Source organism: Cervus canadensis, chromosome 28 (genome assembly GCF_019320065.1).
Source record: "Cervus canadensis isolate Bull #8, Minnesota chromosome 28, ASM1932006v1, whole genome shotgun sequence".
Classification (NCBI taxonomy): Eukaryota; Metazoa; Chordata; class Mammalia; order Artiodactyla; family Cervidae; genus Cervus; species Cervus canadensis.
The window spans coordinates 43,118,012-43,145,881 of NC_057413.1; the positions used below are offsets into that span (position 1 = coordinate 43,118,012).

At 40.5% G+C, this 27,870-nt stretch overlaps 1 protein-coding gene and 1 non-coding gene across 3 annotated transcripts in view; one reads left to right on the plus strand and one right to left on the minus strand.

Moving 5' to 3' along the window:
* Positions 1-341: 341 nt before the first annotated feature.
* Positions 342-27,870, plus strand: part of ZFAND3 (zinc finger AN1-type containing 3) — a 311,146-nt gene continuing 283,617 nt past the window's right edge. Inside the window, exon 1 of one of the 2 annotated variants that reach the window (XM_043450580.1) lies at positions 342-584. In XM_043450580.1, coding sequence (XP_043306515.1) covers positions 514-584 — 71 coding nt within the window. In that variant the 5' untranslated portion in view covers positions 342-513. The remainder of the gene's footprint in view (positions 585-27,870) is intronic. The other variant, XM_043450581.1, reaches the window with a different exon arrangement.
* On the minus strand, positions 13,152-13,341 carry LOC122430222. Its single transcript, XR_006266299.1, has one exon. It is a non-coding gene; the product is annotated as a U2 spliceosomal RNA (small nuclear RNA).

The window sequence follows — 27,870 nt, forward strand, 5'->3', positions numbered from 1 at the left end:
TTGTCCGGTCAGCGCAGCCTCCGGGGGAGGGGAGGGTGTTACGGAGCGAGTGGGGACGCGGCTTTCACAGCGGCCGCTGCAACGCCGGAGCCGGCGGGGGGGCCTGAGGTCCTTCCCAGCGCCGCCGCACGGGACATCGCTGTGGCTGGGAGCGGCGGTGGGAGCTGCCGAGGGCGCCGGGTCTTCCCTCCTCCCCGCCCCGCGGTCCTCGGTTCACCCGCACGCCCCACCTCCTCAGCTCCCCTCCCTCTTACTCTCCGCGCCTCCTCCCCGGCCTCCCCCCACCCCCCGTCTCCGCAGGCCGAGTGGTGCGGCCCGCCTCCAGCTGACCGGCCTGGAATCCCGGCTCGGAGCCCCGGACTCGCGCCCGCTCGCGCGCCCGCCCGCTCCCTTCCCCTCCCCCCGCCCCGAGCCCCCCGACGCCGCCGCCGCCGCCTCCTTCGAGCGGGGCCCAGGCCCAGCTGCTGCCACCGCTGCCGCCGCCGAGCTCCGCCGCCGCCGCCGCCGAGCACCATGGGAGACGCCGGGAGCGAGCGCAGCAAAGCGCCCAGTCTGCCGCCTCGCTGTCCCTGCGGCTTCTGGGGGTGAGTGCCCGGCCGGGTGGGGGCAGGGGACGGGGCGCGGGCGCCGGGGCTGCCAGGGCAGGCCTCCGGGCCCGGGGAGGCCGGAACCCTCGGGCTGGGCCCAGGCCGGGCCTGCGGGGAGGGGCTCCAGGTTGGGGGGAGCTGGAGGGGGGGCGGTGGGCCGAGAAGGCCCTGCCTGGGGTGCGCTGCCACCCTCGGGGACTCGCCTGCCCGAGGCTCGGGCCGACAGGGGCCACCCGGGCCACGGGTGAGGGGGGCAGGGCCGCGGGGAAGGGTGAGGGGGCGGCGTTGGCACCTCCGACTGGAGCTGGGGGTGCCCCCTTCCCTCGGCTTTTGGAGGCCGGCCCTTCCTCCCTTCCTTGGTCTTGAGTTGGTGCCCCCAGGAACCGGGAGGGTATTTCCTCTGACTTTTTCACCTCCCCTCCTCCCTGTCCCCCAGAGACTTGCATCATCACTTCCTAAATTATATCCTAGTGCCCCATTTGCTTTTAGGAAGCTGTTCACACGTCACCCATTTTTAAAAGTTGAGTCCATGAACCCAGGCTTGGGTAAAGTTACAAGACTCTTGAGGTCTCTCACCTTTATTTAAAACACGTTTCAAAAGATCTGTAAGATTTCCTTGTCAAAAAAAAAAACACCTCAGGTCAGCTTGACTTAGGAACGTGAGAGCCAGTATGCTTAATTGGCTCAAATTCTCTTCTCCCATTTCTTTTTTTAATGATAAAAATGTTCACCTTGGCCAGCCTATATTATTACTTGGCCATCCTGTGTTAGAGTGAAAATGTATGAGGTGGGAAGTCAACTTTACACCTGTAATTACAGTTCAAATTCTCCTTCTTACACTTGGAGTTTTTAAGGATTGCCACCCGTTTTACCCGACAGGTGCTTCTATTATAACTCATGACTCTAGATCTATTGGAAAGAAACTGGAGACCTTGAAAGCCAACTTTTGTGATTTAGCTATTTTGTTTTATTTTCCAAAGATTCAGTTTATTTGGAGGTGCGTAGAGGCAGTAAGGAAATGATTATTTCTTGTGAGAGCATTTTGGAAAGATGTATTGAAGATGTATCTTTACTGTCTTTCAGACCCTAGGGATGATTGAGGTAGAAATTAAGGCTATGATTTTTGGGAGTGCAGAGATTAGAAAGTGGATCTTAATGTAAATTACTGTGAAGTTTGTCATATTCAAAAGTTATGACCAAAAAAAAAAAAAGAAAATCGATTCTCATTTCCTCATCTTTCTGCCTTTTCTTTCACAGAAATTTCCTGCTGAAAGGATATTAGTGAAAAATAAGTTATGGTATTACCAAAAGTTCTAAAGATGTGAAAATATCTTAGGTTTTGTAGTCTTCCCGGGAGCCTTTTTGACTTGAAAATAATGGTGTTGTCTGCTAAGTACTTTGATAGGCTGTCTAATTCCCACAAAAATCTTGTTAAATGGGAACCATTCTCTAATGCTGGGGAAACTGAGGCTTTATTTACAGATGAGAAGCTTCCCTTTGCATTCAGATTTCAGGGTGGAGCTGGTGAGCTCTTTAGAGTGCTTAGTATCATCACGTTTATGACATCAGTCTGCTGCCCTGGGAAAATCTGGTGTCACAAGCCTCAGATTGTAACTCATAAGAAGACATGTGGTTCAAAGAAAGTAGCTGCCAGTGGCGGCTAATGCCCAGGATATATCAGAGGTCTATTTCCTGGCAACACGTTTATGTCCTTGGGACCATTATTATAAGTGGAACCCTTAATAAAAGATCTCTGTCAGGACTTAAAAACTGAGCAAGGTTCTGAGTAATGCAAGGCAAGTTTGGTGGTAGAGAGGAATAGTTATGCTCATACCAGACTTGACCCAGAAGCAGCCAGAGCTGCTTTTTTGCTACTTTCATTATGGTACTTTTTATGAACTACAGTTTGCCTAATAGGAATTTGTTATTTGTTGTTTAGTCACTAAGTTGTGTGCAACTTTTTTGCAACCCCATGGATTGTATGTAGCCTGCCAGGCTCCTCTGTCCATGGGATTTCCCAGCCAAGAATGCTGGAGTGGGTTGCCGTTTCCTTTTCCAGGGGATCTTCCTGACCCAGGAATCGAACCCTAGTTTCCTGCTTTGGCAGATTCTTTATTACTGAACCACCAAGGAAGACCTAACAGGAATTGGAAAAAAGCTAATATTTTTATGATGAAGGTGTTCTTTTTAATGTATAATGTTTTAATCTTTCCTAAATGCATCTGTAGTTTGCAGTTTATACGAAAGTATAAGGAAATTACTGCCTGGATTGCATTATATCATGACTGCCTTTGGACATATTTCCTTTATTTATGGGTTACATTCATATTATGTTCATTAAGTAAACTTAGAATGTATTTAGCAAATACTTGAGTGGCTCTGGTACAGTAGACAAGAGGGGCACCGGCACTGTTCTCTGGGAGCAGGGTGCATAAAATAGTGAAAAACTAGTTACAATGAGTGTATTCGGCTTGGTGTAGGGTGTATTAGACTCATTGGAAAAGACCCTGATACTGGGAAAGATTGAAGGCAGGAGGAGAAGGGGACGACAGAGGATGAGATGGTTGGATGGCATCACCAACTCGATGGACATGAGTTTGAGCAAGCTTCGGGAGTTGGTGATGGACAGGGAAGCCTGGCGTGCTGCAGTCCATGTGGTTGCAGAGTCAGACACGACTGAGCAACTGAACTGAGGGTGTATTGGAAGGGGTACCTATTACAGTTGAAGAAGAGAGGAAGCTAGCCTGGAGGATGATGCTCAGCCTAGACCTGTAGGAAGATTAAGAGAGAATGGAAATAGAAAAGTGCTTCTTTTAGGTAGAGGGGATAGCGTGGGTGAAGGACTGTATGTTAGAGAGGGCACTACATATTTGAGCAGCTGAAAGTTCATTGTAGAGGATTGGTAGATTGCGGAGAGGGGTGAACTGGAAATGCAGCTGAGGTGATGAGAGCAGTTAGTGACACAGGGCCGCATAGGGGATGCTGTAGACTTTGGATTTTTGTCCTGAGTGCACTGGGGAGCTGTTGAAGAACCTTGAGTGGGTTGTGAGGTGACTTTCTTTAATGTGAAAGATTATTGGATGATCTTGAGAGTTGCCTGGGTATGTGGGTATGATTGTGTGTGTGTGAGAGAGAATGCGGTGTTTATGTTTGTGGCATGTTGCCAAGTCCAGAGGTCCAGAAGACTTGGGCGAAGGTGTGTCTATGAGGCAGGGAGAATGGAGAGACGCCATTGAGGGAGGTATCTTGGCTTTTCCATTCGTGAACATAAAGGTGAGTGTGTTCTGTAAAAACTTTAGTCAGCATTGCACTCTTTGGAAGCCACAGGTCTGTAAAGTCAGCTAGCCAGGGCCCACACCCAACCCTTTGCAGAGGAGCCTCTCAAGCAGAATGTTCTGGCACTAGCTGACTAAACGCAGTTCCTTTAGGATTGCTCTTCTCTCCAGTGACTTAGGCTGTAGGATTTGCTGCCCAGCATTATCCACTCAGGACACCAGTCAGTTGGGGTTGGTTGAAATAGAGCTTTCAGGTCTTGTGGGAATGCAATTAGAAAGGAGAATGTTGGGAGGAGCAGCAGTGCAAATGTGTTAGTGCTTAGAACACATACTGTTTCCACTTTTGTATCCTGAAATTGTATGTAGGTAATTAAGTTAGTGTGTTATAGAGAGACCAGTGGGAAGCTTTGCTACCTTGCAAATTGTTGAAGATTTACCTCTTTATAAAATTTGGAAGATGTTTGTGTAGCTCATAAATGTTTTCAGAGTTAATGACCATAAACAATTTTTCCCCTGAAACATGGACTTAAAATTTTTAGTGAAATACAAGCATGAGCATTTTCTTGGCTTATTTTAGGCATTCAGTAATCATGCAGAAATCAGGCTAGTTTGTGATTGTCAAATCTGAAATGAAATAGTCAATTAGTGCATTTTCTTTAGTTGAAATACAGTATATGTAAAAGCACTTTAAAATTATATAGATATAAGTGGTATTTGTTGAAACAGTGTAGTGAGGGATATAGAGTCTTCACAAATATTTTCAAAAGTTATTCAAAGAGTAGACCTAGAATATTAAAAAAAAAAAAAAGACAGGAAGAAAAGAATATACTGAGTGTATTATAGGTTAATAGAAAGGATAATTAGGATGGGGAAAGATGGACATTTTTTTCTAATTCTACTTATTAAGTATAAATACCTAATTAAAACTATTGATATTCTGCCTTTACAGTTGGAGACAGTCTCAATCACAGGGTTATTTAATGGCAACTTTGAGAAGTACTATTTTTTTGTAAATAAATTTAATGTATGGTAGATATAACTGTTCAGTCAGATACTTAGGGAATAATGGAGTGTTTTAGATATGGGATTTATTAGGGAAAAGTCTCATTGTTTTGATAAAAAGACATTCATGATTTATTTTCTAATGAATCATGTCATAAAAGAAATATTACATGGATACATTTTCTTTAGGGAAATAGATTTTATTAGTATTTCATGTTTGTGATCTATTCTGTTGATAAGCATTTTACTTACCAACTAGATCTGCTAAATAATGATGAATTTTAAATAAAGATGGGGTTAGGGCAGAGATCAAGAGTAATCTTACAAAATAAATTCTATTTCTGAATTGGTTACTCGTAGAAAGTTGATTCAGCCAAGATACTGACTAGTTAGCTTAAGCAGAGGTTATTTATTTTTGTTATTTCTTTTCTTGTCTCTGAGACCAGGCTTTGGGAATTGATGTAGAACTGTGTTTCTGTCACTCTGTGAGTTATCTGCCAAATATGCTTGGCTCCTGGCAGTGTGTGGCCCTTTCGCTCACATTCATTTTTGATTTTTCAGTCTGTCTCCCAATTGGAATATGTTGCCACGCTTCACCCAGCTTAACCTGGGCTTTTAAATTCCGTGTGAACACAGCATGATTCAGTAGTTAATCAGTAGAATGTTCATTCCAGTGATGTCACTAATTATCCATTTGATTAGAAAACCCCTCCTTAAACATTCTCTTAAACACAAAGCAGCTCATTAGTGCAGTTTTATTTATTTTAAAGATTTTATATTTTTTTAGGGCTTCTCTGGTGGCTCAGTGATAAGAGAAGCTGCCTGCCATTGCAGGAGATCCAGGTTGGATCCTTGGGTCAGGAAGATCCCCTGGAGAAGGAAATGGCACCCCACTCCAGTATTCTTGCCTGGGAAGCCTCATAGACCTGGTGGGCTACGGTCCGTGGGGTTACAAAAGAGTTGGACATGACTTAGCGACTAAGAAACAACAACACACTTCTTTTAAACAAGATTTTATGTTTTTAGAGCAGTTCTAGGATCAGCAAAACTGAGAGTAAGGTACCGAGATTTGCCATGTACCCCTTGCTCCATCCCTGCACAGCCTCCCTTGTTACCAGCATTTCCACCAGCGTTGCGTTTCTAACAGTGATGAATCTACTTCGACAAGTCTTTATCACCCAAAGTCCATGGTGTATACTACAGTTCACTCTTGGTGGTGTACAGTTTATGGGGTTGGATGACTGTATAGTGACATGTATCAATATATTACAGTGTTATATAGAGTAGTTTTCAGTACTCTAAAGATCCTCTGTGCTCTACCTGTTCATTTTTCCCTCCTCCCATCCCCTGTCAACCACTCATCTTTTTACTCTCTCTGTAGTTTTGGCTTTTACAGAATGTCCTATGGTTGGAATCATACGGTAGGTAGCCTTTTCAGATTTGCTTCTTTCACTTAAAATATGCATTTAAGGTTCCTCCATGTCTTTTTGTGACTTGATAGCTCTTTTTTTTTTCTTTTTTTAGCACTTAAAAGGTTCGATTGTCTGGAGGTATCAGTTTATCCATTCACCTACTGAAGGACACCTTGGTTGCTTTCAAGTGTTGACAATTACAGATACAGCTGCTGTCAGTATTCACAGGTTTTTGCAGGTTTTTGTGGGCATCGAGTTTCAACTCCTTTGGGTAAATGTCAAGGAGTCACGCAGTTTCACTCTGCATCTTTCGAGTTTTGTGTGCATCTGAAGATGCAAAATGATTTAAATGATGTATTTGTGCATGTGTGCGCACTCACATGTGCTCACTTACGTCTGATTGTGATGCTCTGGACTGTAGTCCACCAGGCGGCTCTCTTCATAGGATTTTCCTGGATAATCCTGAATACTGGAGTAGGTTGCCATTTCCTCCTCTAGGAGATCTTCCTGATCCAGGGATTGAACCTTTGTCTCTTGCGTTTCCAGCATTGGCAGGCAGATTCTTTACCACTGCACCACTTGGGGACCCCATTCACTGTCAGTACATTTATCTGTCAGTCTGCCCCATTTTCCCGATTACATTTGGGGTATCCAGAAAATGTAAAATTTGCCCTTTGATGTGATGGAACACAGGGAAATAATTTTTTTTTTTAAATGAAAACATGGTCTTTGTTTACATTGTTTTGAGTCAATGGCTTTTTAGAGTTAGATCCAGTTAACAATATAGGACATAATGCTTTTTTGGTGTAATCCTTTTCTCCTCCCCATTCACTCTTCTCTTCTCCTTCCCATTCACTACTCTCACTGCCAACCCCCCCCCCCACCCCCCGCCCCGCCCCGTCCAAAAAAAAAGGCAAACCCAATTTTTTGTCTGGTGAAAAGTTTTGACTAAAAATCTCTTTCATAGTCCTTAATTGGGTATTAAAGTTAACATTACCTTTCACAAATTAACCAGAAACTAGAAAAATCAGAGGGCTAAGAATTCTTTGAATATATAAAGTTTAAAAAAAAACAAACCCCAGTGTATTAAATATTTATTGAGGGCAGAGTATGAAGAGGGTGAGAGCTAATACTATTTGAATTTATTAGGTCAAGAGGAGGTCATGTCTGTGCAAACTGATGCAAAGTTTTGAACTACCACAATAATTATAGATCAAGATTGAAGTTAAATGTTCTCTTTCTTTTAGAAGAAAGATTATGTTCAGTATCTCAACAAACCCACATGTAGGAAGTTGGCCAGTCACAACTCAGAACTTTTATTAATATAATTTTAATGAGACACTTCAATTGTTCAGATTCAGGCTTGTTGTGGGACTTTGTGCCAGAGTGGTTTGCAAAAGAAAGCCTTCATTCCACCTGGGTGGATGACTGATATCATTCTGCTCTGCTAGGGGGTTTGAGAAACAGGCTGATCCTGCTTTGGGCTGGGTCCCTTGTTAACAAAATTATGTTGTTGAATGAGATAATAAGGAAGAAATTTTCTGTGTGTGTTAAATGCGGAAGGGAGGTTAAAGAGCTTCATTTGAAGTTTTTAATAATCAGAATCTAAGACTGTATTCTAGAGTTGTGTGTCCAGTATGGTAGCCACTAGCTACATATAGCTATTAAAATTCATACTAATTAAAATTAAATAAAAATTCAATTTTCAGTTACACTAGCTGTATTTTACGTAATATTTTTCAATAGCTGGTGGTTACCCCATTGGGGAACACAAATGTAGAACACTTTATCCTCCTGAAAAGTTCTGTTGGATAATGTTCTTCTAGAATGTTGGCGTGAGAGACAGCCAGGATTTTCAAGCCTATTTTCTTTTCTAGTTTTATTAAGATAAAGTTGACATTCAAGTGTATTTACTTGTGAGTTCTTCAGATTCATGTTTTCTCTAATATTCTAAAAACGTAAGGCTTGTTTAATTTAGCTCTTTTTCTCTTTCCAGCTCTAACACGTTTTATTTCTAAAGGGAGAAGCACTGCTATTGTCCCTTCAGATTACTGGGAAGTGCTCCTTTGGTCATTTTTGGGAATTAAAATTTCAGTATAAGTTAGTCTATAATTTGAACTTTTTTTTTCATATTAGCTTTTGGGTCAGTCATCTTTGCCCCTTTCTTAGCTTTATTAAACTGGCAACCTCAGAGGCCTATGCCGGGAGATGTTGGACTAATAGAGAATCTTTTTTTTTTTCTCTTTAGTGAGAATTTTTGAAGGTATGCACCTTGGACTGTGACTTCTGTAGATTCACAAATGTGAATCTCATATGATAGCTTTTGATATGTGATCAGAGATAAATGCATTTGATTTTCTGGTAAATTCAAGCCCCTGTGTTTAGAGGAAGGTGGAGTGTGTCTTGGAATATCCAGCAGCATTGGGCAAACCCACGCTGACCTGTGATGCAGTGGACTGAGGAAATGGCACAAGATGAATGAAAACGTCGTGTCATCCCTTGAGGCCAGGGGCAAATCTGCAGAGAGTGCTGGACATCTGAAATTATGGCTGCAGCTGTTCACCAGAGGAAAGAAGAATGCAGTAGGAAGAAGATGTAGTACTAGCTAACTGCATCTGTTCATTCTGTTGTACCAAGTGTCCTGTATCAGAGACAGGTGCAGTTTTGTATTAGGGCAGAAGAATGTTCTGGGAAAGATCATGGACTGCAACTGTGACCAATCTGGTGTGGGGAGAAGGGAAGCAGGGGCAGACCACACTGCAAAACACCTAGGTAGTGGACAGGCTCTCTTTAGCCTCACTGCTGCCTCGTTGAAGTCCTGGTAAAGAGTGAGGTTGGTGATGTGGTACTTGGGACTTTTCGGGAGTACCTTTTCTGATTTCTTGGTGCTTAAGTGGAGTGATGTGGAGTAACAGTTATTCTTGTCTTATCTGTCTCTTGGACTCACACACACTGGTAAGTTGAAGTGCATTTATATAAATAATCACACTCTTAGCCACACTTCTGAAAGAAGTATTCTGACCATTCAGAAGTATCAGAGATTCTCTTCCTGCAGTCAAGTTCTTGGGCCAGACATGTGGTTTTCTTACATGTTTGTGCTGGTAACATTCCTGAACACAGTGTGAGAAGGTTCCTCTAGATTAATGGATACCTAATGAGAAGAATGGGGCAGGAATTTGGAGACTATGGATTGGGTGGGGGCTTTGCATATCATTTCCATACTTTCACAGTCTCTGCCTGTTTCAGGTCATCGTTTTTCAATTTCAACCCTTTCTAGAATGCCTTATATAGATAGATGTGCTGGCAAAGTTTTCCAGAATTTTTTTCAGCATAATGAATGAGGCAAAATAGAGTGAATAATCATTCTTAACTGTGCAGGTGTGTATTAACTTGCAAGAAATAATAGACTGGAGGTGGGAGAAAGTGTGGTGTATTTCAGTGTATGTTTTTAGATTTATGATTTTTTGGTGTCAGTCCTAGCAATGGATGGACTGTATTCCTTTTCTTCAGATGTCATTGAAATCCAGAAAAGGTTTTTCAAGTCATTGTGTTTGCATATAAAACTTTGCATGGTATACAAAATCTTCAGTGTTTGATCCTACACATTTTTATCTAGTTTGCCTTTCCCTTTTAGTATAACACAAAACTGTGCTACGATAAAAATGGTTTGTTTTTGCATGTTGATCCACAAAGATCCTTGTTTAGAGGACCTTTCGGTTTATTCCTTTGTTGATTGGGGGGAACATGGTCATGTACTCTCTGAGGCCTATATTCCCTGTATCGGTATAGATCACTGTTAAATTAGCTTTACCTGTTGTTCATGTCACTCCTTTTCCCACTCCTTTTCCTAGTGCAGTACTGTAGCACTTTCAAGATGTGTTTAAACTGTGCATTTTATTTGTAAAGCTAATCTTTGTCTTTGCTAAATGTGGGACAGGATCTAATGGAACAGTTGCTGTAACTTAAGTGATAAAGACACAGTCTTGAATAAAAGTGTGGCGTCTTACATGGTGTACTGTAAGAGTCTCTTTGGGGGTTTGCAACCTGAATAATATCAGTATGGATTAATTTAGAAAATGATAGCCACAGAAAACCTTTTCTGTGGAAGTGTGTCCTTAAAGGCTGTATTTTTTTTTCTCTTTGGTTTTAAACTGTCTGGTGACTAGATATTTATGATTCCATAGTTGAACGGCCCCTAGGTTTACCTGAATAGTTTTCATTGTAGATAAATTACTTACATTGTTATGTGTTTTTGGTTGGAGTTAGGGACAGGAAGAATGGACTGTTTGGGTTTTGTGTTTAAGTTTGGGATGCAGAAAAGTCACTGGGCAGATTTGTATCAGACACCTGATTTGGAGGTGAGTTGGAAGAGTAAGGACACACAAAATGGTCAGGGGGGAGACTGGGTTGTAAGGGGGATGCGAGTGGGGAAATGTGTTAGTTAGGAATGAGGATACTTTGTGGTCACCAACTTCTAGTCAAAATATGAGGTGACCATGTTTGTAGGGGGTTGAGAAACTAATGTGAACAGGTGGTGTGGGTGAGATTAAAGAAAACATCCTGTTTTTCCTTCAAGTGTAGGGTGTGAGTCCCTGGGGGTCTTACAGGAAGGTGCTAGAGATCATAGGCTGAGAGCTGTGGTGCAGACTCCAAACTGAGTTGGTGGGAGTGGCAGCCGCTCTGAGCAGGACTGGTGTCCGTCCGTCAGAAGCCCGTCTCCTGCGCAGCCCCACAGCACCTTCTCAAAGGCGAGCACTTCACGGTGTCTCTGCCGCAGGCCTTCGAGAGTCTGCTTTCTTTCATTATTGGTGTTGCCACAACCAAGTCCATGCCTTGGAGGTATTTTTCTTCTTCCTTTTAAACCTCCAAGCCTGATGAGCAGAGTTTGATGTTTTGCTCATTTCCTGCTTTATTTGCTGTTCTTGGGGGAAGAAAATCACAGCCCTTCTATTTTAAAAGATTTTTCAACAATACACATGGGGGAAATTACATTAAATTTTATTTATTCTTTATTCTTTATTTTTTTTTGAATTTTAAAGAATTTAATAGTAGTGTTGGTTGGGGGATAAGATCTTTTTTATTGCTAAGAGGCCAACGAAGGGCTCCTCTCTCACCCAGCCTGTTTGTTCTGTCGCTAAGCGTGTCTGACTTTTGCTATCCCATGGACTGTAGCCCGCTAGGCTCCTCAGTCCATGGGATTTCCCAGGCAAGAATACTGGAGTGGGTTGCCATTTCCTTCTCCAGGGGATATTCCTGTCCCAGGGATCAAACCAGTGTCTCCTGCATTGGCAGGCGGTGTTTTACCACTGAGCTGCTGGGGAAGCCCTTCATGCAGCCTCGGCCCTTCCAAAATGCCTCCAAGGATGAAGGGCGTGCTGGCCTCTTATCTTCAGAAAACCATCTGAGCTCAGTGGCTGGGTATGGCTTTGAAATCAAAGACCTGGTTTGAAAACTTCAGTTTATAACTTTTGCTTGATTTTGAGTGGTTTACCTCTTTGCCTCTTTTTGTTTAAAAAAGAATATCCCAGAGTTGCTTTGACGTTTAGTGAACTAATGCCTGTCAAGCCCTTTGGCACAGTGCCCGACGACCAGGGTAGTTACATTTATTAAGGGCTAACTTCCCAGCCTTGAATGAAGGAGCTTTGGTGGCAGATTAATAGATGCAGGACTGTCTTGCTTCACCTGGCAGTTTGCACTTATGGTAACCTCCAGACCAGTGCCACATCATTGGCTGATGAGGTTTCTGACTGGATGTACGCTGGTGTGGCTGTTTTCCAGAGCCTTGTTCTGCAAGCATTGTTAAGCACTCCATTGTGTATCTTGAGCTCTGCTAGGCATGTCATACCCTGTTCTGGCTGCCGCTCTAAAAAAGCTCCCAGTGTGGAGGGGTGGCAGACAGTAAATGAGCAAAACACCCTGAAGGAGGTGCTGTGGAGATCATCACAGAACTGTGAGAGCACTGACAGGGCATCTTTCCAAGCCTGGGAGCGGGGGATGGCCAGGAGGGCTTCTCTGAGGAGGTGGTGCTTCAGCTGGCGGTAAAAGATGAGCAGGGATTAGCCACATGGAGAGGGTGAGGAAGGGCTTTCCAGGCAGGGGGAACAGCTTATACAGAGACAGAGGAGTGAGAAAGCATACTGAATTCAGAGAACTGCTGATTGAATTCAGGATGTTAGCTGCATTTGTGGAGGAAGGCAAGATGAAGCTGAGGGGATGAGCAGGGGCCAATCAGGAACCTGCTTGATTGTTGAGCTGTTGAATTTAGCTTTTATCCTGGAAGCCATTGGTACCATTTAAGGGTTTTAAATATGGATGGCAGATGATATTTATGTTTCAAAAAATTTACCCTGAACACAGTGTGGAGGAGAATTGGAGGGTATAAGCATAGAAGCAGAATCTAGTTAGAGCACTTAAACCTTTTTGGGCTGTGGATCTCTTTGGCAATCTGGTGAAGCCTGCAGACCTTTTTTGGGATAATGCATAAAGTAAAACATGATCACAAAGGAAACCAGTTAGATCTAAATGCATTTCTACCTGTGGTCTATAGGGTCTGTGAACCCTAGATAAAGCAACTCTGAGTGAATGCTATAGTAGGAGAGCTGCAGATGAATGTAGGCTAAAAACGGGGTATTTGGGCTGTGATAACAAAATGCCATAGATTGGGTGGCTTATAAACAACAGAAGTTTATTTCTTGCAGTCCTGGAAGCTGGAAGTTCAAGACCACAGCACGGGTGGATTTGGTGTCTGATGAGAGCCAGCTTCCTCATTATTGGTGTCTTCTCATTATAACCTTCTATGGTGGAAGGGATGAGGGACTTCTCTCTCCAGCTGCTTTTATTTTATTTATTTATTTACAATATTTATTCCCCCCAAAGGGGGGTGCACCGTTTCTGGAAATACTGCAATACCAGGTCGATGCGTGGAGTGGACGGAACAAGCTCCTATTCCAACTCCTAATCCCAAAAATCCATTTAATATATTGTCCTTGGATAGAGGACGTATCAGATATTAAACTGATAAGAACAGATACTACACTTATCTCAGCCAGAAGGCTGAGAAGCGATCCCAGCTGCTTTTAAAAGGGTATTGATCCATGATCTAAGCAGAGCCCTCATGATCCAGTTGCTTCCCAAAGGCCTCGCCTCCAAACACCATCACACTGGGCATTAGGATTCAACGTGTGAATTCTGGGGAGGCACAGACATTTCACTCCATAGCCCGGGGCAGTGAGGACTGAAGAGGAGGGCCTGAGTGTAAGAGCAGAGACAGATCAGTTGGGGGAGGGGGTGGGGTGTGTCATGAAAAGGAAAAGAGAGGCAGCAAGACTTCTGACGTGGGCAGTTGGGTAAAAGATGGTCAATCACATATAGTGGGTATAGAAGTTCTGCCTACACACTGGTTAGCTTTTGAAAGGTTCTCTGTGAATCCGCTTATTTGTAAGTCCAATGTGAAACTGTAGAAGCAACCTCTAGTGAGCTCTCAGTTGTGTGTGAAGTCTGGTTTGGTAGAAGAAAGTTTATACTTTGGAATTTTTTAAGTTGAAGTGATTCCGTCTGAAAGATGATGAGCAGGTTGTGGGAAAGGCATGATTAACTTTAGAAACGTTGAGTATGCATTTTGATGAATTAGCATGTCAGTGTATTTTTATTGTATTTTAAAAATTGAGGTATAATTGATATATCACATTAGTTTCAGGTGTACAACATTATATTTGCTATTTGTTGATATTGCAGAATGACCCCACAGTAACTGTAGTTAACATTCATCACCATACATAGTTATAAAATTATTTTTCTTGTGGTGAGAACTTTTAAGGTCTACCTTTTGGCAAATAAATACACAAATTTCAAATAAATACACAATACAATATTACTAGCTATACTCACCCGTGACATTCATTTTATAATTGGAAGTTTATACCTTTTGACCCCCTCACTCATTTCACCCACCTCTCACCTCCTGCTACCACCAACTGCCAATCTGTTCTGTATATGTTACCTTTTTTCCCGCTAAAGATTCTGCATATAAATAAGAGCATACAGTATTTGTATTTTTCTATCTGACTTATTTTCATTTAGTATGATGCCCTCAGGATCCATCCATGTTGTTGCAAGTGGCAAGATTTCATTCTTTGTATGCGTGGGTATGTATATATTCATCAGTGGATGAGTGAACAAAGAAAATGTGTGTGTGTGTGTATATGACAACTTAGGTTGTTTCTGTGGCTTGGCTATTGTAAGTAATACTGCAGTAAACATGGAGTGCATATCTTTTTGAATTACTGTTTTCATTCTCTGTAGATAATACCTAGAAGTGGAAATGCTGGATCATATGGTAGATCAATTTTTAATTTCTTGAGGAAGCCCTGTACTGTTTTCCATAACAGTTACACCAATTTACATTCCCACCAACAGTGTACAAGGGTTCCCTTTCCTCCATGTCTTTGCCAACATTTGATAGTTCTTGTCTTTGTGATAGTAGTTGTTCTAAATGGTGTGAGGTGCTACCACACTGTGATTTTGATTTGCTTTTCCCTGAAGATTAGTGATGTAGAGCATCTTTTCATGTTCCTGTTGGCTATCTATGTCTTCTTTGGAAAAATGTTCACATCTTTTTAATTGGATTGTGTTTTTGGTATTGAGTCATGAGTCCTTTATATATTTAGGGTGTTAAGTCCTTATCAGATATATGATTTGCAAATATTTTTTTGTAAAGTGCCTTTTCATTTTGGTACTGATTTCCTTTGCTATGTAGAAGAAGCTTTTTAGTTTGATATAGTCCCACTTATTTAATTTTTCCTTTTATTATACCTTTTTTTAATGTAAACATTTTATTGAAGTATAACATTCATAGTGAAAAATGTATAAATCTTAAGTGTCTAGTGAAATGAATTTTCACAAAGTGGATATTCACAAATATTCACAAAGTGAATGTAACGAGGACTTGTATCAAGAAATAACATTCCCGCCCCTAAGAAGCCTTCCTACTGCCCTTCCAGTCACTGCCCCTCCTCAGGGATAATCACTGTCCTGACTTCTAAAGCTATGGATTATCTTAACACTTTTTTTCTTCTTAAATCTTTTTCTACTTTTTTTTTTTTTATTGAGGCCAAACTTTGTTTATGGCACACATTTTAAGTATACACTTTGATGAATTAAGTAATTTTTTAGAGCAGCTTTAGATTCAAAGCAAAGTTGAGCAGGAGATACAGAGAGCTCCTCTCTCTCCTTTGTCCCCACACATGCTTGGCCTCTCTCACCATCAGCATCCCCCACTGCAGTGGGATACACGTCCCTGTCAGTGACGGTACATTGACACAATCATTATCAAAGTCCACAGCTGACGTGGGGGTTTTCTCCTGCTGGGTTTACATTCTGTGGGTTTTGCCAGGTGTATGATGACATGTATGCATCTTTATAGCAGCATGTAGGACGGTTTCACTCTCCAGAAAATCCTCTGTGTTACGCCTGTTCGTTTCTCTATCCTCTAGCAATCATTAATCTTTTTATTGTCTCCATAGTTTTGCTTTTTCCAAAATGTCATGTACTAGTTGGAATCATGCAGTTAATAGTTTTTTTAGATTCATTTCTTTCACTTAGGAATATGCTTGAAAGCTCATTTCTCTTTAGCAAAATGATATTCCATTGTTTGATGTATGAGTTTTTATCCATTTCCCCACTGAAGGACATCTTGATTGCTTCCAAGTCTTGGCATTTATAAATAAAGTTGCTAATCAACATTTGTGTGCAAGGTTTTGTGTAGGCATAAGTTTTCAAATTGGTGAATGTCAAGGAGTGTGATTGCTGGAATGTATGATAAGAGTATGTTTAGTTTGAATGTTTAGTTTGGAAGGAACTGCCCAACTGTTTTTTCAAAGTGGCTGTCCCATTTTGCTTTCCCATCAGGGGTGAATAGGAGGTTCTGTTGCTACATATCCTTCCCAGCATTTGATGTCATTGTTTTGGATTTTGGCCATTCTAAGAGGTGTATTTTGGTATCTTAATTCGCAATTCCCTTGTGACAAATGATGTTGAGCGTCTTTTCAGATGCTTCTTTTCCATCTGTATATCTTCTTTGGTGAGGTGTCTTGTGTAGGTCTTACGCCTGGGTTTTGTATAACCACTACCCACCCAGATTGACATAGGTTCACATTCTGGCACCCCAGCAGGAGTCGTCTTGTGTCCTACCCTACTTGACAACCCCAACTTACTCTGATTAGTTTTGCCTGTGTTTGAATGTTATGTAAATGGAATCATATGGAATTTACTCTTTTGTGTTTGGCTTCTTTGCCTCAGCATTGTAACTCTGATTCATCTACATTTGTGTAAGAGAGGTAGTGATTTTTCACTGCTTTGTGGTACTCTATTGTATGCTCACGTAACTTATCTCCTTATCTGTTCTACTTTTTAGAGTTTTTTGGTTTGGAGGTACTCTGGATAATGCTGCTGTGAACGTTCTTGCACATATCTTTTGGTGGATATTGGCACGCATTTCTTTTGCTTTTTCACTCAGCAGTAAAGTTGTTGGGTTACAAGATGTTTGCTTGAATTAGTAGGTACTGCCAGTTTCCTAAAGTGAACGTGTCAGTTTACTGTCACCTGTATGAGAATTTTGGTTATTTCACTTCTTCATCAATACTTAATATTGTTTTGATATTGTCTTCATCAATACTTGATATTGTAAAGAGACAGTATTGATGATATCAGTACTGTCTCTTTCTACTTAGTTGTGTAGGGTTGCAGCAATATGATTTTAACTTGCATTTTCCTCATGACTAATAAAATTGAGTATCTTTCTTTGTTGGCCTTTTGGCTAAAACTTGTTAAGAAGTGCCCGTTCAAACATTTTGTTTGTTTTTTTAATTGTGTTTTCTACTTTTTCTTCTTCATTTATAGAGGTTCTTTATGTATTCTGGATACAAGCTCTTTTTCAGATAGTATGTAAAGTTATCTATAGTTTTATAGTATCTTTTAATTGCTTTTTTTTTTTAATTTGAAAAAGAATTTATACATGCAGTAAAAAAAATTTGAACAACAGAGATGAATATGCAGTGAAAGGGCTGTCTCCTTCCTACACCATATTGTTAGTCCCACTTTCTGGCAAGAATCATGGTTAAGTTTCTTGAGAATCCTTCCAGAAGTTTCCTGTGCATACACTACATTTACCCCCTTTTTTCCCATAACACTAATAATAGTAGTGAACTGCATACTATTCTTTACCTTTCCTTTTTTACTTAATATATCTTAGTGTTCTCCCCAAAACAGCATGTGCCTTTCAAGTTGCTTCTTTAAATGGCAGCACAGTATTCCAGTAGGTGGATAGAGTCTATTTTTAGCCAGGCTACCTAATTACTTCTTGGTGGGTATTGTTATTATTTCTGTTACTACTACTCCTGCTGCTACGCTACAAAAATGGTATCAGGTATATTGAATTTTAGGACTTACGGACCATCGCAATGTGGAAGTGCCTTAGGTGTTCAAAGTTTAGGGCTGTGCCATTTAGGGTGACATGAGTGCATAGGTCATAGCTAAAGCCAATAGCACGATTAGGATCACACAGGAAGTGCTGTTGGACCAGTGGTTCTCTCCAGTACAAATGGGGTTGTCAGAATTATTTTGGGAGTCTTTTCTAAAAATCACATCACTGCTGCTTCTTCCAGCTCCAGTTTAGTGGATCTAAGGTGGGATTTGTGCAATTCATTCTGGCCTTTTTTTCTTATCCCTTGACTGTTACCCCATCCTAAAGGAAATCAGTCCTGAATATTCATTGGAAGGACTGATGCTGAAGCTGAAACTCCCAATACTTTGGCCATCTGATGTGAAGAACTGACTCATTTGAAAAGACCCTGATTCTGGGAAAGATTGAAGGTGGAAGGAGAAGGGGACGACAGAGGATGAGACAGTTGGATGGCATCACTGACTCAGTGGACATGAGTTTGAGTAAACTCCCGGAGTTGGTGATGGACAGGGAGGCCTGGCGTGCTGCAGTCCATGGGGTTGCAGAGTCAGACATGACTGAGTGACTGAACTGTGTGACTGTTACCCCTGTGTATCACTTTGCTTCTGAGATTCAATTGTATAGAATGAGATGACAGCTGAGGATGGAACCCTGAGATACACAAGTGGACTAGGTGGAGCTTGGGAAGGGGGATGGATGGACAGAGGAGAAGTCAGGTCAGTATAGGTTCTCTGAAACCAAGGGATGGGATAGTGCAATGAGGAAGTGGCAGGAGAGTCATGCTGCAGAAAGTGGTCCAGTAAGATGATGATTGGGACTTCTCTGCTGCTTAAGAGTGCTAGAAGAATTTAAGTAATGCCTTTTTAGTCACATTGTGCATCTGAGCAGTATTCTTGCCCAGCGTGGTACTAAGGTACTTTTTGTGGAAAATTGCTGTAATTACGTTCCATGTGTACCCAAAATTAACAACTTCTGTTAATGATCCAGGGAGCCAATAATCCTGAATTAAGAAACTTTTCTTGCATCTGTTTATAATTTTGGTTTCTTTTAATTCTCTTCCAGTAATAATTTGTTTTTAGGTTATATTAAAAAAAAAATAACAAAGCTTGAACTTCTAATGTCTAAGACTTTAAGAGGTACATTGATTTGTCCTTGTAGTCTCTAGGTTCTGGTGGACAAGATTGCACTCATCTCATCTGTCTTGATATTTTACTTAATTTTATAGATTTTAATCCTCCTTACCCACCTTTGTTTTTCTAGAAGGTCTATTTAGTCTTCACTTTCATCCCTTTAAATTCTCAGATGGCTTTTCTGAAGTCGTTCCAATTATATGTTGTATTTTTGAAGTACATCTGTGTTGTTGAAGACACTGGATAGATATATTCTGTCTAGTCCCCTCTCCCACCATGTGTGGGGATGGTATAGAAAGAAACTGTGTGGGAGGTAATAAAATTTGTTTCTTAAAAATAAAGTTCAATATATGTATTTAGGAAAAATTAGGTGAGATATGAAGTAATATGAGGGGCATACTTCGTGGTTTAAACTGACTTATACTCTTTTTATTCATGGTTATAGTTGTGTGGGTAGGTATGACACAGAGGAGAGTGCATATTAGTCCATACACAGTGTGATTTAGAGTTAAGGTTGAGTTGCATTTTTCAGGTATTATGAAAATGTGATTTTGCTGCATGTTATTTGCTGTTAAGTCTTTTGTTTACTTAGCTATATGACTGTTGTATTATGATTTTGAGGTATTATAAGCATTTCAGCACTTGAATTCTGTGATCAAGGACAGTTGGGTCATTGAATTTTTAGGTGAGTTCTTATAAAAGTAAAATTGTATACTGCCCTGTTAATTATTTACTGGAAGATAATTAGAAGTAAATATGTTGGTGTTAAAATATGTGTCAATGGTAAATACACAAAGATACTTTAAATTTATTTAAAATTATGTGAGTGAGTGAAAGTTGCTCTGTTGTGTCTGACTCTTTGTGACCCCATGGACTATATAGTCCATGAAATTCTCCAGGCCAGAATACTGGAGTGGGAAGCCTTTGCCTTCTTCAGGAGATCTTCCCAACCCAGGAATGGAACCGGGGTCTTCTGCATTGCAGTCAGATTCTTTACCAGCTGAGCTATCAGGGAAGCCCTTAAAATTATGTGGATATAGTGTAATAGTCACGACTGAAGTGACTTAGCAGTAGCAGCAGTGTAATAGTCTCATAAGTGTATTGGCAACTTGCTGTTGCTGCATTTTAGGGTTACCAGCTGAAGCTCTTTTGACCTCCTGCTGCTTTACAACGTGGAGACTGACAGGAAGGTCCAGTCATTGCCTGGATCTGCAGACAAGGTGGGCTTGCGCAGTGTTGTAACCCAGAAAGATTAGAAAGGTGGTGCTTAATCTCTTGGTTTAGAATTTGATGCATGTATGGAGTGCTGCTGCTGCTATTTGTTTCAGCTAAAACCTCGGGATTACCATTTCCTAGTTATGAAAGAGATTGAAAATTTTTGGATATGGCCTTAATATTACATTATTAAATGCAGAAAGTAAGTTTCAGTTGCTTTATCTTTTTTTGCTTAATTTTTTTATACTGAGATAACAATTCACATACTGTAAAATTCATCCTACTTGGTCTTAGTGTATAATCCTTTTTATTTGTTGCAGGATTTGGTTTGCTAGAATTTTATTGAAGATTTTTGTGACTATATGAGTTTTTGGTCTCTAGTTTTCTCTTGCTGTGATATCTTTGGTTCTGGTATCAGGATAATACTGGGCTCATAGAGTTGGGATGTGGTCCCTCCTCTTCCATTTTTTGGGAAGAGTGAAGAATTTGTGTTCATTCTTTAAATATTTGGTAACTTCATCAGTGAATGTGTTTGTGCTTGGGCTTTTCTCTGTGGAAAGTTTTAAAATTTGTCGGTGGTGGTGTTTTAGTCGTTGAGTCATGCCTAACTCTTTGCGATCCCTGCCTGCCAGGCTCCTCTGTCCATGGGATTTCCCAGGCAAGGATACTGGAGTGGGTTGCCATTTCCTTCTCCAGGGGATCTTCCTGGCCCAGGGATCGAATCCATGTCTTCTTCATGGGCAGGTGGATTCTTTACCATTGAGCCCCCGAGGAAGCCCAATAATTTGGATCTTCTCTATTTTTTTTTTTTTGGTCAGTCCGGCTAAAAGTTTGTCAGTTTTGTCGATCTTTTCAAAGAACCAACTTGATTTGATTTCATTTATTTTCTCTATTATTTTCTCTTTTTTTAAATAGCATTATTTTCTGGTATTTTTATTATTTTCTTCTGCTTTCTTTGGGCTTCCCTTGTGGCTCAGCTGGTAAAGAATCTGCCTGCAAGGCGGGAGACCTGGGTTCGATCCCTGAGTTGGAATGATCCTCTGGAGAAGGGAAAGGCTGCCCATTCCAGTATTCTGGCCTGGAGAATCCCATGGACTTTGTAGTCCACGGGGTCGCAAAGAGTCAGACACACTGAGCGACTTTCAGTTTCTGCTTTCTTTAGATTTAGTTTGCTCTTCTCATGTTTTAAAGTGGAATATTAGTTTGGTTTGAGATCTTTTTTAATACAGATATGGACAGGTATAAATTTTCCTCTTAGCACTGTCTTAACTGTATCCCATAAATTTTGTATATTGTTTTCATGTCAAAGTATTTTCTAATTTCTTTTTATTTCATTTTTTTTTGTTTTAGGTATTAGCTCAAATGTACATTAATACTGGAAGCAGCTAAGAATTGCTGCCATTTACAGGGTAACTGTCACTCTATATGTGTTATTTCCCTAATCCTCATAGGAATTGTGTCGTTGGTGAAATACTGGTGGTTTCTCATTTTACAGACAAGGAAACTGAAGTTTAGTCAGTTAACCAAAGTTTTTTTTTCTGTTTTTAAATTTATTTTTAGTTGGAGGATAATTGCTTTACAATGTCGTGTTGGTTTCTGCCGTTCAACAGCATGAATCTGCCAAAAGTATACATACGTCCCCTCCTTCTTGAACCTCCCCAATCCCAAGGAGCAGCAGGTCGGGCTCCCTGTGTTATGCAGCAGCTTCCCACTGGCCATATGGTGATGTATTTGTCTCAGTGCTGCTGTCTGGGTTTGTCCCATCTTCTCCTTCCCTGGCTGCGTCCACAAGTCTGTCCTCTGTGTCCGCATCTCTGTGCCTGCCTTACAGATAGGTTCATCAGTACCATTTCCCTAGATTCCACGTGTATGTGTTAATGTACAATGTTTGTTTTCCTTTTCTGACTGAATTCTGTATCACAAGCTCTGGGTTCGTCCCCCTCATTAGAACTGACTCAGATTCGCTCCTTTTTATGGCTGAGTAATATTCTGTTGTGTATATGTGCCACGAATTCTTAATCCATTCTTCTGTCGATGGATATCTAGGTTGCTTTCATGTCCTGGCTATTGTAAATAGTACTGCAGTGAACATTGGGGTACATGTCATTTTGAAATTATGGTTTACTTAGGGTATATGCCCAGTAGTGGGATTGCCGGGTCAGTTTTCCAAGGTTTTGCATACCAAATCAGAGGCTTGGCTCTCTTCAGAGCTTGCATTCTCAGTATGCTACACTTGTACTGTAAACTACGTGGAGATAGTGAGGATTCCTGTAAATGGAAGGTAACTGTGTTTTCATAGTATGCGGGCAGCAGCAGGTAGCCGGACTGTATCTCATACTCATCATCTTCTATTCACTTAGGGGTTCTCATCCTTTCTTTCATTTAAACATTTGAAATTCAGACTTCCACTCCCAAGTGTTGCAAGGACTTTGGCTGGACTTGGCTTTTAAATATTTGTTTTGTGGTAGCTCGACTGAATAAAAAAAATAGCTTTACATGATATTTTTGTCTGCTGATTCTGGTATGAAAGATAAATTGTGTCCACAGTTTTAAGTCTTCTTTTAGGTGGGCCATTGCTGTGCTGAAGAGCAAATGTTTAAATATTTTCATCTTTATTTTTTTTTCTGTACAGTTGAATTGCTTCTGGGACAAAGAAGAGCCTTTGTTGATCCTTTGAGAAATTGGCCCAAGGATTTAGTATGCATTTCCTGCTTCTTCCCAGATTTCTGTTATTACAGGGTTGTATAAAGGATACATTTTTGTATCTTTTGTAATTTATAATGGTGCTGAGCACATTATAACTAATCAGTAAATAACCAATGATGAAGGCCTTGGGATAAACTTTAATCAGCCCCTTTTTCTTTTTGTTTCTGTTTTCCACAGGGCATGTGGTGATTATAAACTTTGAGCCTAGAATTTTAGGCTTAAACTAAAACTTTTAAATGAAACTTAGTTTTTTCCCCTTCAATCACTATTTTATTTATTTATTTATTTATTTTTCAATCACTATTTTAAAAAAGAGAGAAATTGTACTTTTTAAGTATATCTCAATTTTTCTGCAGATGACCCTGTCTTCAAGTATGGTACTGTTTCTCATTTGAATGAGTAATCTTTTTTGTTTGCTTGTTTTTTGCAGATTACATTCATTATGGGTTATTACTGGGTTGGCCAAAAAGTTCATTTGGGTTTTTCTGTAAGATGTTATGGAAAAACCCAAACAAACTTTTTGGCCAGCCCAGTGTAAGATATTGCTATGATTCCCTGTACTGTCCAGTAAATCCTTAATGCTTATCTATTTCAAGTGTAAAATACTTGTTAGTCCCACATTCCTGATTTGTTCTTCTCGCCCTCCTTCTCCCTGTTTGTTGTTTTCTGTGTCTTGTGAATCTGTTTGTTTTGTATATTGATTCATTTATTTTATTTTTTTAGATTCCACATGTAAGTGATGTACAATGTTTGTCTTTTTCTGCGTGACTTATTTGACTTATTTCACTAAGCATCATCTTCTCTAGGTTCATCCATGTTGCTGCAAATGTCAGTATTTTTTTATGGCCGAGTAATATTCCATCACACATATGCACATGTATATATATATATTTATGTATTTGTTTTTGGTTGCACTGGGTCTTTGCCAGTACACGTGAGCTTTCTCTAGTTGTGGTGACCGGGGGCTTCTCTCCATTGTGGTGCATTGGCTTCTCATCGTTGTGGTTTCTCTTGATGTAGATGGAGCACAGGCTGCAGGCACATGGGCTTCAGTAGTTGCAGCGTGTGGGCTTGGTGGGCTGACTTAGTAGCAAGCACGTGGGCTTGGCGGCCCATGGGCTCTAGAGCATCGGCTCAGCGGTTGTGGGGCACAGGCTCTGTTGCTCCACAGCATGGAGTCCTCCCAGAGCGGGGATTGAACCTGTATCCCCTGCTTTGGCAGATGAATTCTTATCCACTGTACCACCAGAGAAGTCCCTGTGTTATATCTTCTTAAACTAGTCTTCTATTGATGGGCACTTGGGTTGCATCCATGTCTTGGCAACTGTAAATGGTACTGCTGTGAACATTGGGGTGCATGTGCCTTCTAAAATTAAGCTTTTCTTTTTCCCCAAAAATATACCTGGGAGTGGAATTACTAGATCATATGGTAGTTCTGCTTTTTAGTTTTTTAAGGCACCTCTGTACTGTTTTCCACCATGACTGCACCAATCTATATTCCCACCAACAGTGTATGAGAGTTCCCTTTTCTCCACATCCTCTCCAGCATTTATTATTTGTAGACTTTTTGATGATAGCCTGAAATGAATAATCTTAAAGTTTTGCTGAATCTGTTGAGTAGCTGTAAGGATTGAGGAGAAATTTTCAAAATCACAGTGAGGTCTTGATGTAAATCCTTAGGTGCTGCTGCTGATCTTCATGGGGAGTCTGTCTGAAATGGTCAAGATAATTTACTTGATGATAACTGCTTGAGTTAGGGCTTTTTCGTTGCTTAGTAGTGTTGTGAACCTTGGATTGGCCAGAGGTGGCGCTGAGTAGCCCTTACCGAGAATGCCCCTGACCCGTTTCATCAGCAGTGTGTCTCCCCTGTTGACTTGGTATGCTTGAATGTGGGTGATGCAGGAAGCCCTGTTGTAGATGGGGGTAGTAGTTCTTGACTCATACAGATATCTGTGAGTCAACACTAATTACTGGGGGTAAGGTGTTTGTGCTGGAAAGTTCTCTTTAAGTGACCATATTCCTTTATGGTAATAATCTGTTGAAATAATTCTTTCCTTATTTGTCCAACAGTAAGTGACATTGTGAAATCATAATAACTTTTTACAATACTTTAATGTATGTTACCTCATTTATCCTCCCAAGCCTGTTGTGGGCAGGACAGATACCTGAATTTTACAGCTGAGAAACCAGATGACTGCTTCAGGCATGATTATCTTCACAGGACTGGTGTTAAAATTTTGAGATATTGCTAACTGTGGCCTGGTCCTTTGCTTCCAAAGCTAGAAACTCTTATATTGAAGGTTTCCTAAGACTTTTGGGGCCATAATTATGCTTTCCAAACTCATGAGGCCAGTTGATTAGAAAAATCAGAGATAAGAGGAAGATTAATTACATTAATAAAACACAGAACCAGTTGATTACAATCTTTTTAGGTTATACTACATCTGTGACTATAGTGCTTTTTATAAGTTTACCTCAGTTCAGAGCATCACTTTTGTGAATTCAAGGTACTTGAATTTATAGTCATTCTGCTCCCCCTCTTCTGTCCCTGGGAAAATTTTTTTCCTACTGTAGATCAGTTTTGCGTGATTTGGAGATCGCATAAATGGATTTAGGTGGTATGTATTCTTTTTGTAAGGCTTCCCTGACTCAGTATAATGTTTTTGATGTTCACAAGTCTTGTGTATATCAGTAGTCTGTTCCTTTTTATTATTGTGTGCTTTTTAATCGTTTCTATTGTGTGAGTATACCACTATTTTGTTCCTCTGTTCTCCTGTTTATAGATACCCTAATTTGCTTTTTAAATTTTAACAACAATAACACAAAAGTCACTTATCAGCATGCATTCTTACCTAACATCAGGTAATGGACTAGAATTGATTGTAATTTTCTTAGATAGCTTTATATTTCAGCCCCCCCCCCCCCCCCCCCAGTTTCCTTGATTTGATTTTAGATATGGTTCGTGAGATACCCTAGCCCTTTGAGCACCTCAGCTGCAAACCATCTCATCTATTACGTATTGATTTTTACTAGGGGATGATTTTTTAAATCTTAATGCCTTTAGCCCACTGTGTACTGACTATTAAGGTGATTTACTTTTTAAACAAAAGTGTGCCTGTTCTCAACACTGAGAGTTAATATGAGAGTTTTGTTTTGGGAACTTTGTGGCCCACTGTATTTCTGTTGAGAGACCATGTTTGCCTAATGACTTGACATTTGAGCCTGTTTTTTCAGTTACTCGGCATTTTCCTCATTAAGAAACCTTTAATATACCCAACAATCTTTGGTAAGTGAGACCCCTTTTCCTTTTCTTTTCTGAATCAGACATCTCATGGTCCTTTAACATTTTCAGAACTCTAATAATTTTTCTGCCATCTGTGTGGAACCTTGTAGTTTTTTAGGGGAAAAAAAAAGGGATTGGAACATACCTCAAAAGTTAATAGATATATGACTAATGCTGGGTATAATAAGATCATTTCTTAACTTTGCATCTATTATACTGCTTGAAAAATAGTGCTCCATGATTCTTCTCCATCTCTTGCTCTTCCACTTGCTCTGTATTATTAATGTATTTAGTACAGGTGATCCTTGGTCATTTTTTACTAAGCTTTTTTTTTTTTTAATATCTAAATTTGCCAAACTTGCACTAATATTTTTCTTTGTTTAATAAGTTTTTATAGAACTCTTATTTATCAGTTCATGTTATATCTTGATTTGTATATTCTGTAATTTCCTCTGAGGGATAGAAACTCAGTTGTGGTATTAGGATTTAGTAAGTGGAATAACTTGAATCTGAGATCATAGGGCTGTAATAAATAATGTTTTGGGAGAAAAAGTTGGTAGCTGGAACTTGCTGAACCTTTGTTTCTGTTCTTTAAGGGACTCTGCCATAAACTGAGGGTTGGGAAAGGCCCTTGGAAAGTTTTACAGACAACAGTGAGTCTTCAACACTTAGTGATACATCAGAGAAGAACCTGACAAAACCCTGTGGTAATTTAGAAACCTTGTAGGTCTTCTTGTGTTGATTTCCTTCCCACTTTGGTTCTTCACTTGACATTAATAATTGGAAGTAGAACAAAATGTTCTGAATTTTATCTTTCTTGTATCTGCTTCCTGATGGAATTTCTTAGAAGCAAGGAATTGGTCTAAAGAGAATAGTTAGAGATGTGGATAGTTTATGAAAACTTAGATATTCAAGGGAGGAATTACTTTCCTTTTTTGTTAGCCCCTCATCTCTATGATTTGACTTTTTGCCAGTCTTTTTCACATGTATTCAGCCCTCTTGGTAATTTTCTTTGCACGAGGAGTGTGGCAGAGGCCTCAGGAAGAGAACACTATGGGAAATGGTTTGCAAGGAGGCCTAGCACAGTTGCTGGAGGCGGAGAGGGAGGTTCTGAAACAGTTCGTCTTTTTGCCCAGTACCCTTCAAAGCTTGAGAGAAGGAAGTCACAGCAGTTCCCAGTTTCATAGTCCTCCCTTCACTGAGCTCTGTGGTAACTGGTGTGTGTGCGCACAGGCTTTTACTCGTGTCCAACTCTGCACCTACATGCACCGTAGCCTGCCAGGTTCATCTCTTCATGGGACTTTCAAGGCAAGAATATTGGAGTGCATTGCTGTTCACTTCTCCAGGGGATCTTCCAGATCCAGGGATTGAACCCGTGTGTCTTGTGTCTCCTGCATTGGCAGGCAGATTCTTGACCACTGCGCCACCTGGGAACCATGTGCTAAATGTGGCTGGTGGGATGAGAAAGAGATACAGAGAAAGCATAGGTTTCCATTTGGGGGCTGCCACAATCTTTCATTCTGTGCAAGCCTAGCTAAGAATGGCATTTGCCATCATCTTAGTGCAACAAAAAGGCATTAAAAGTTGTTAGGGCTACCCTGGTTTGGTTTCCTCAAAGGAAATATCTTTTTAAATATTTAAAAGTATCATCTGCTTATTTGAAGCAATTCAGAATGGTATATAGCATAAAGTGAAAATTGTCTGTTACCCACCTCCATTCTAAATACTACTTTCGGGAGATAACTTCTTGGTATCATAACATTCCCGACCAGAGGGTTTTCTCTGGTGTAAAGAATCAATGC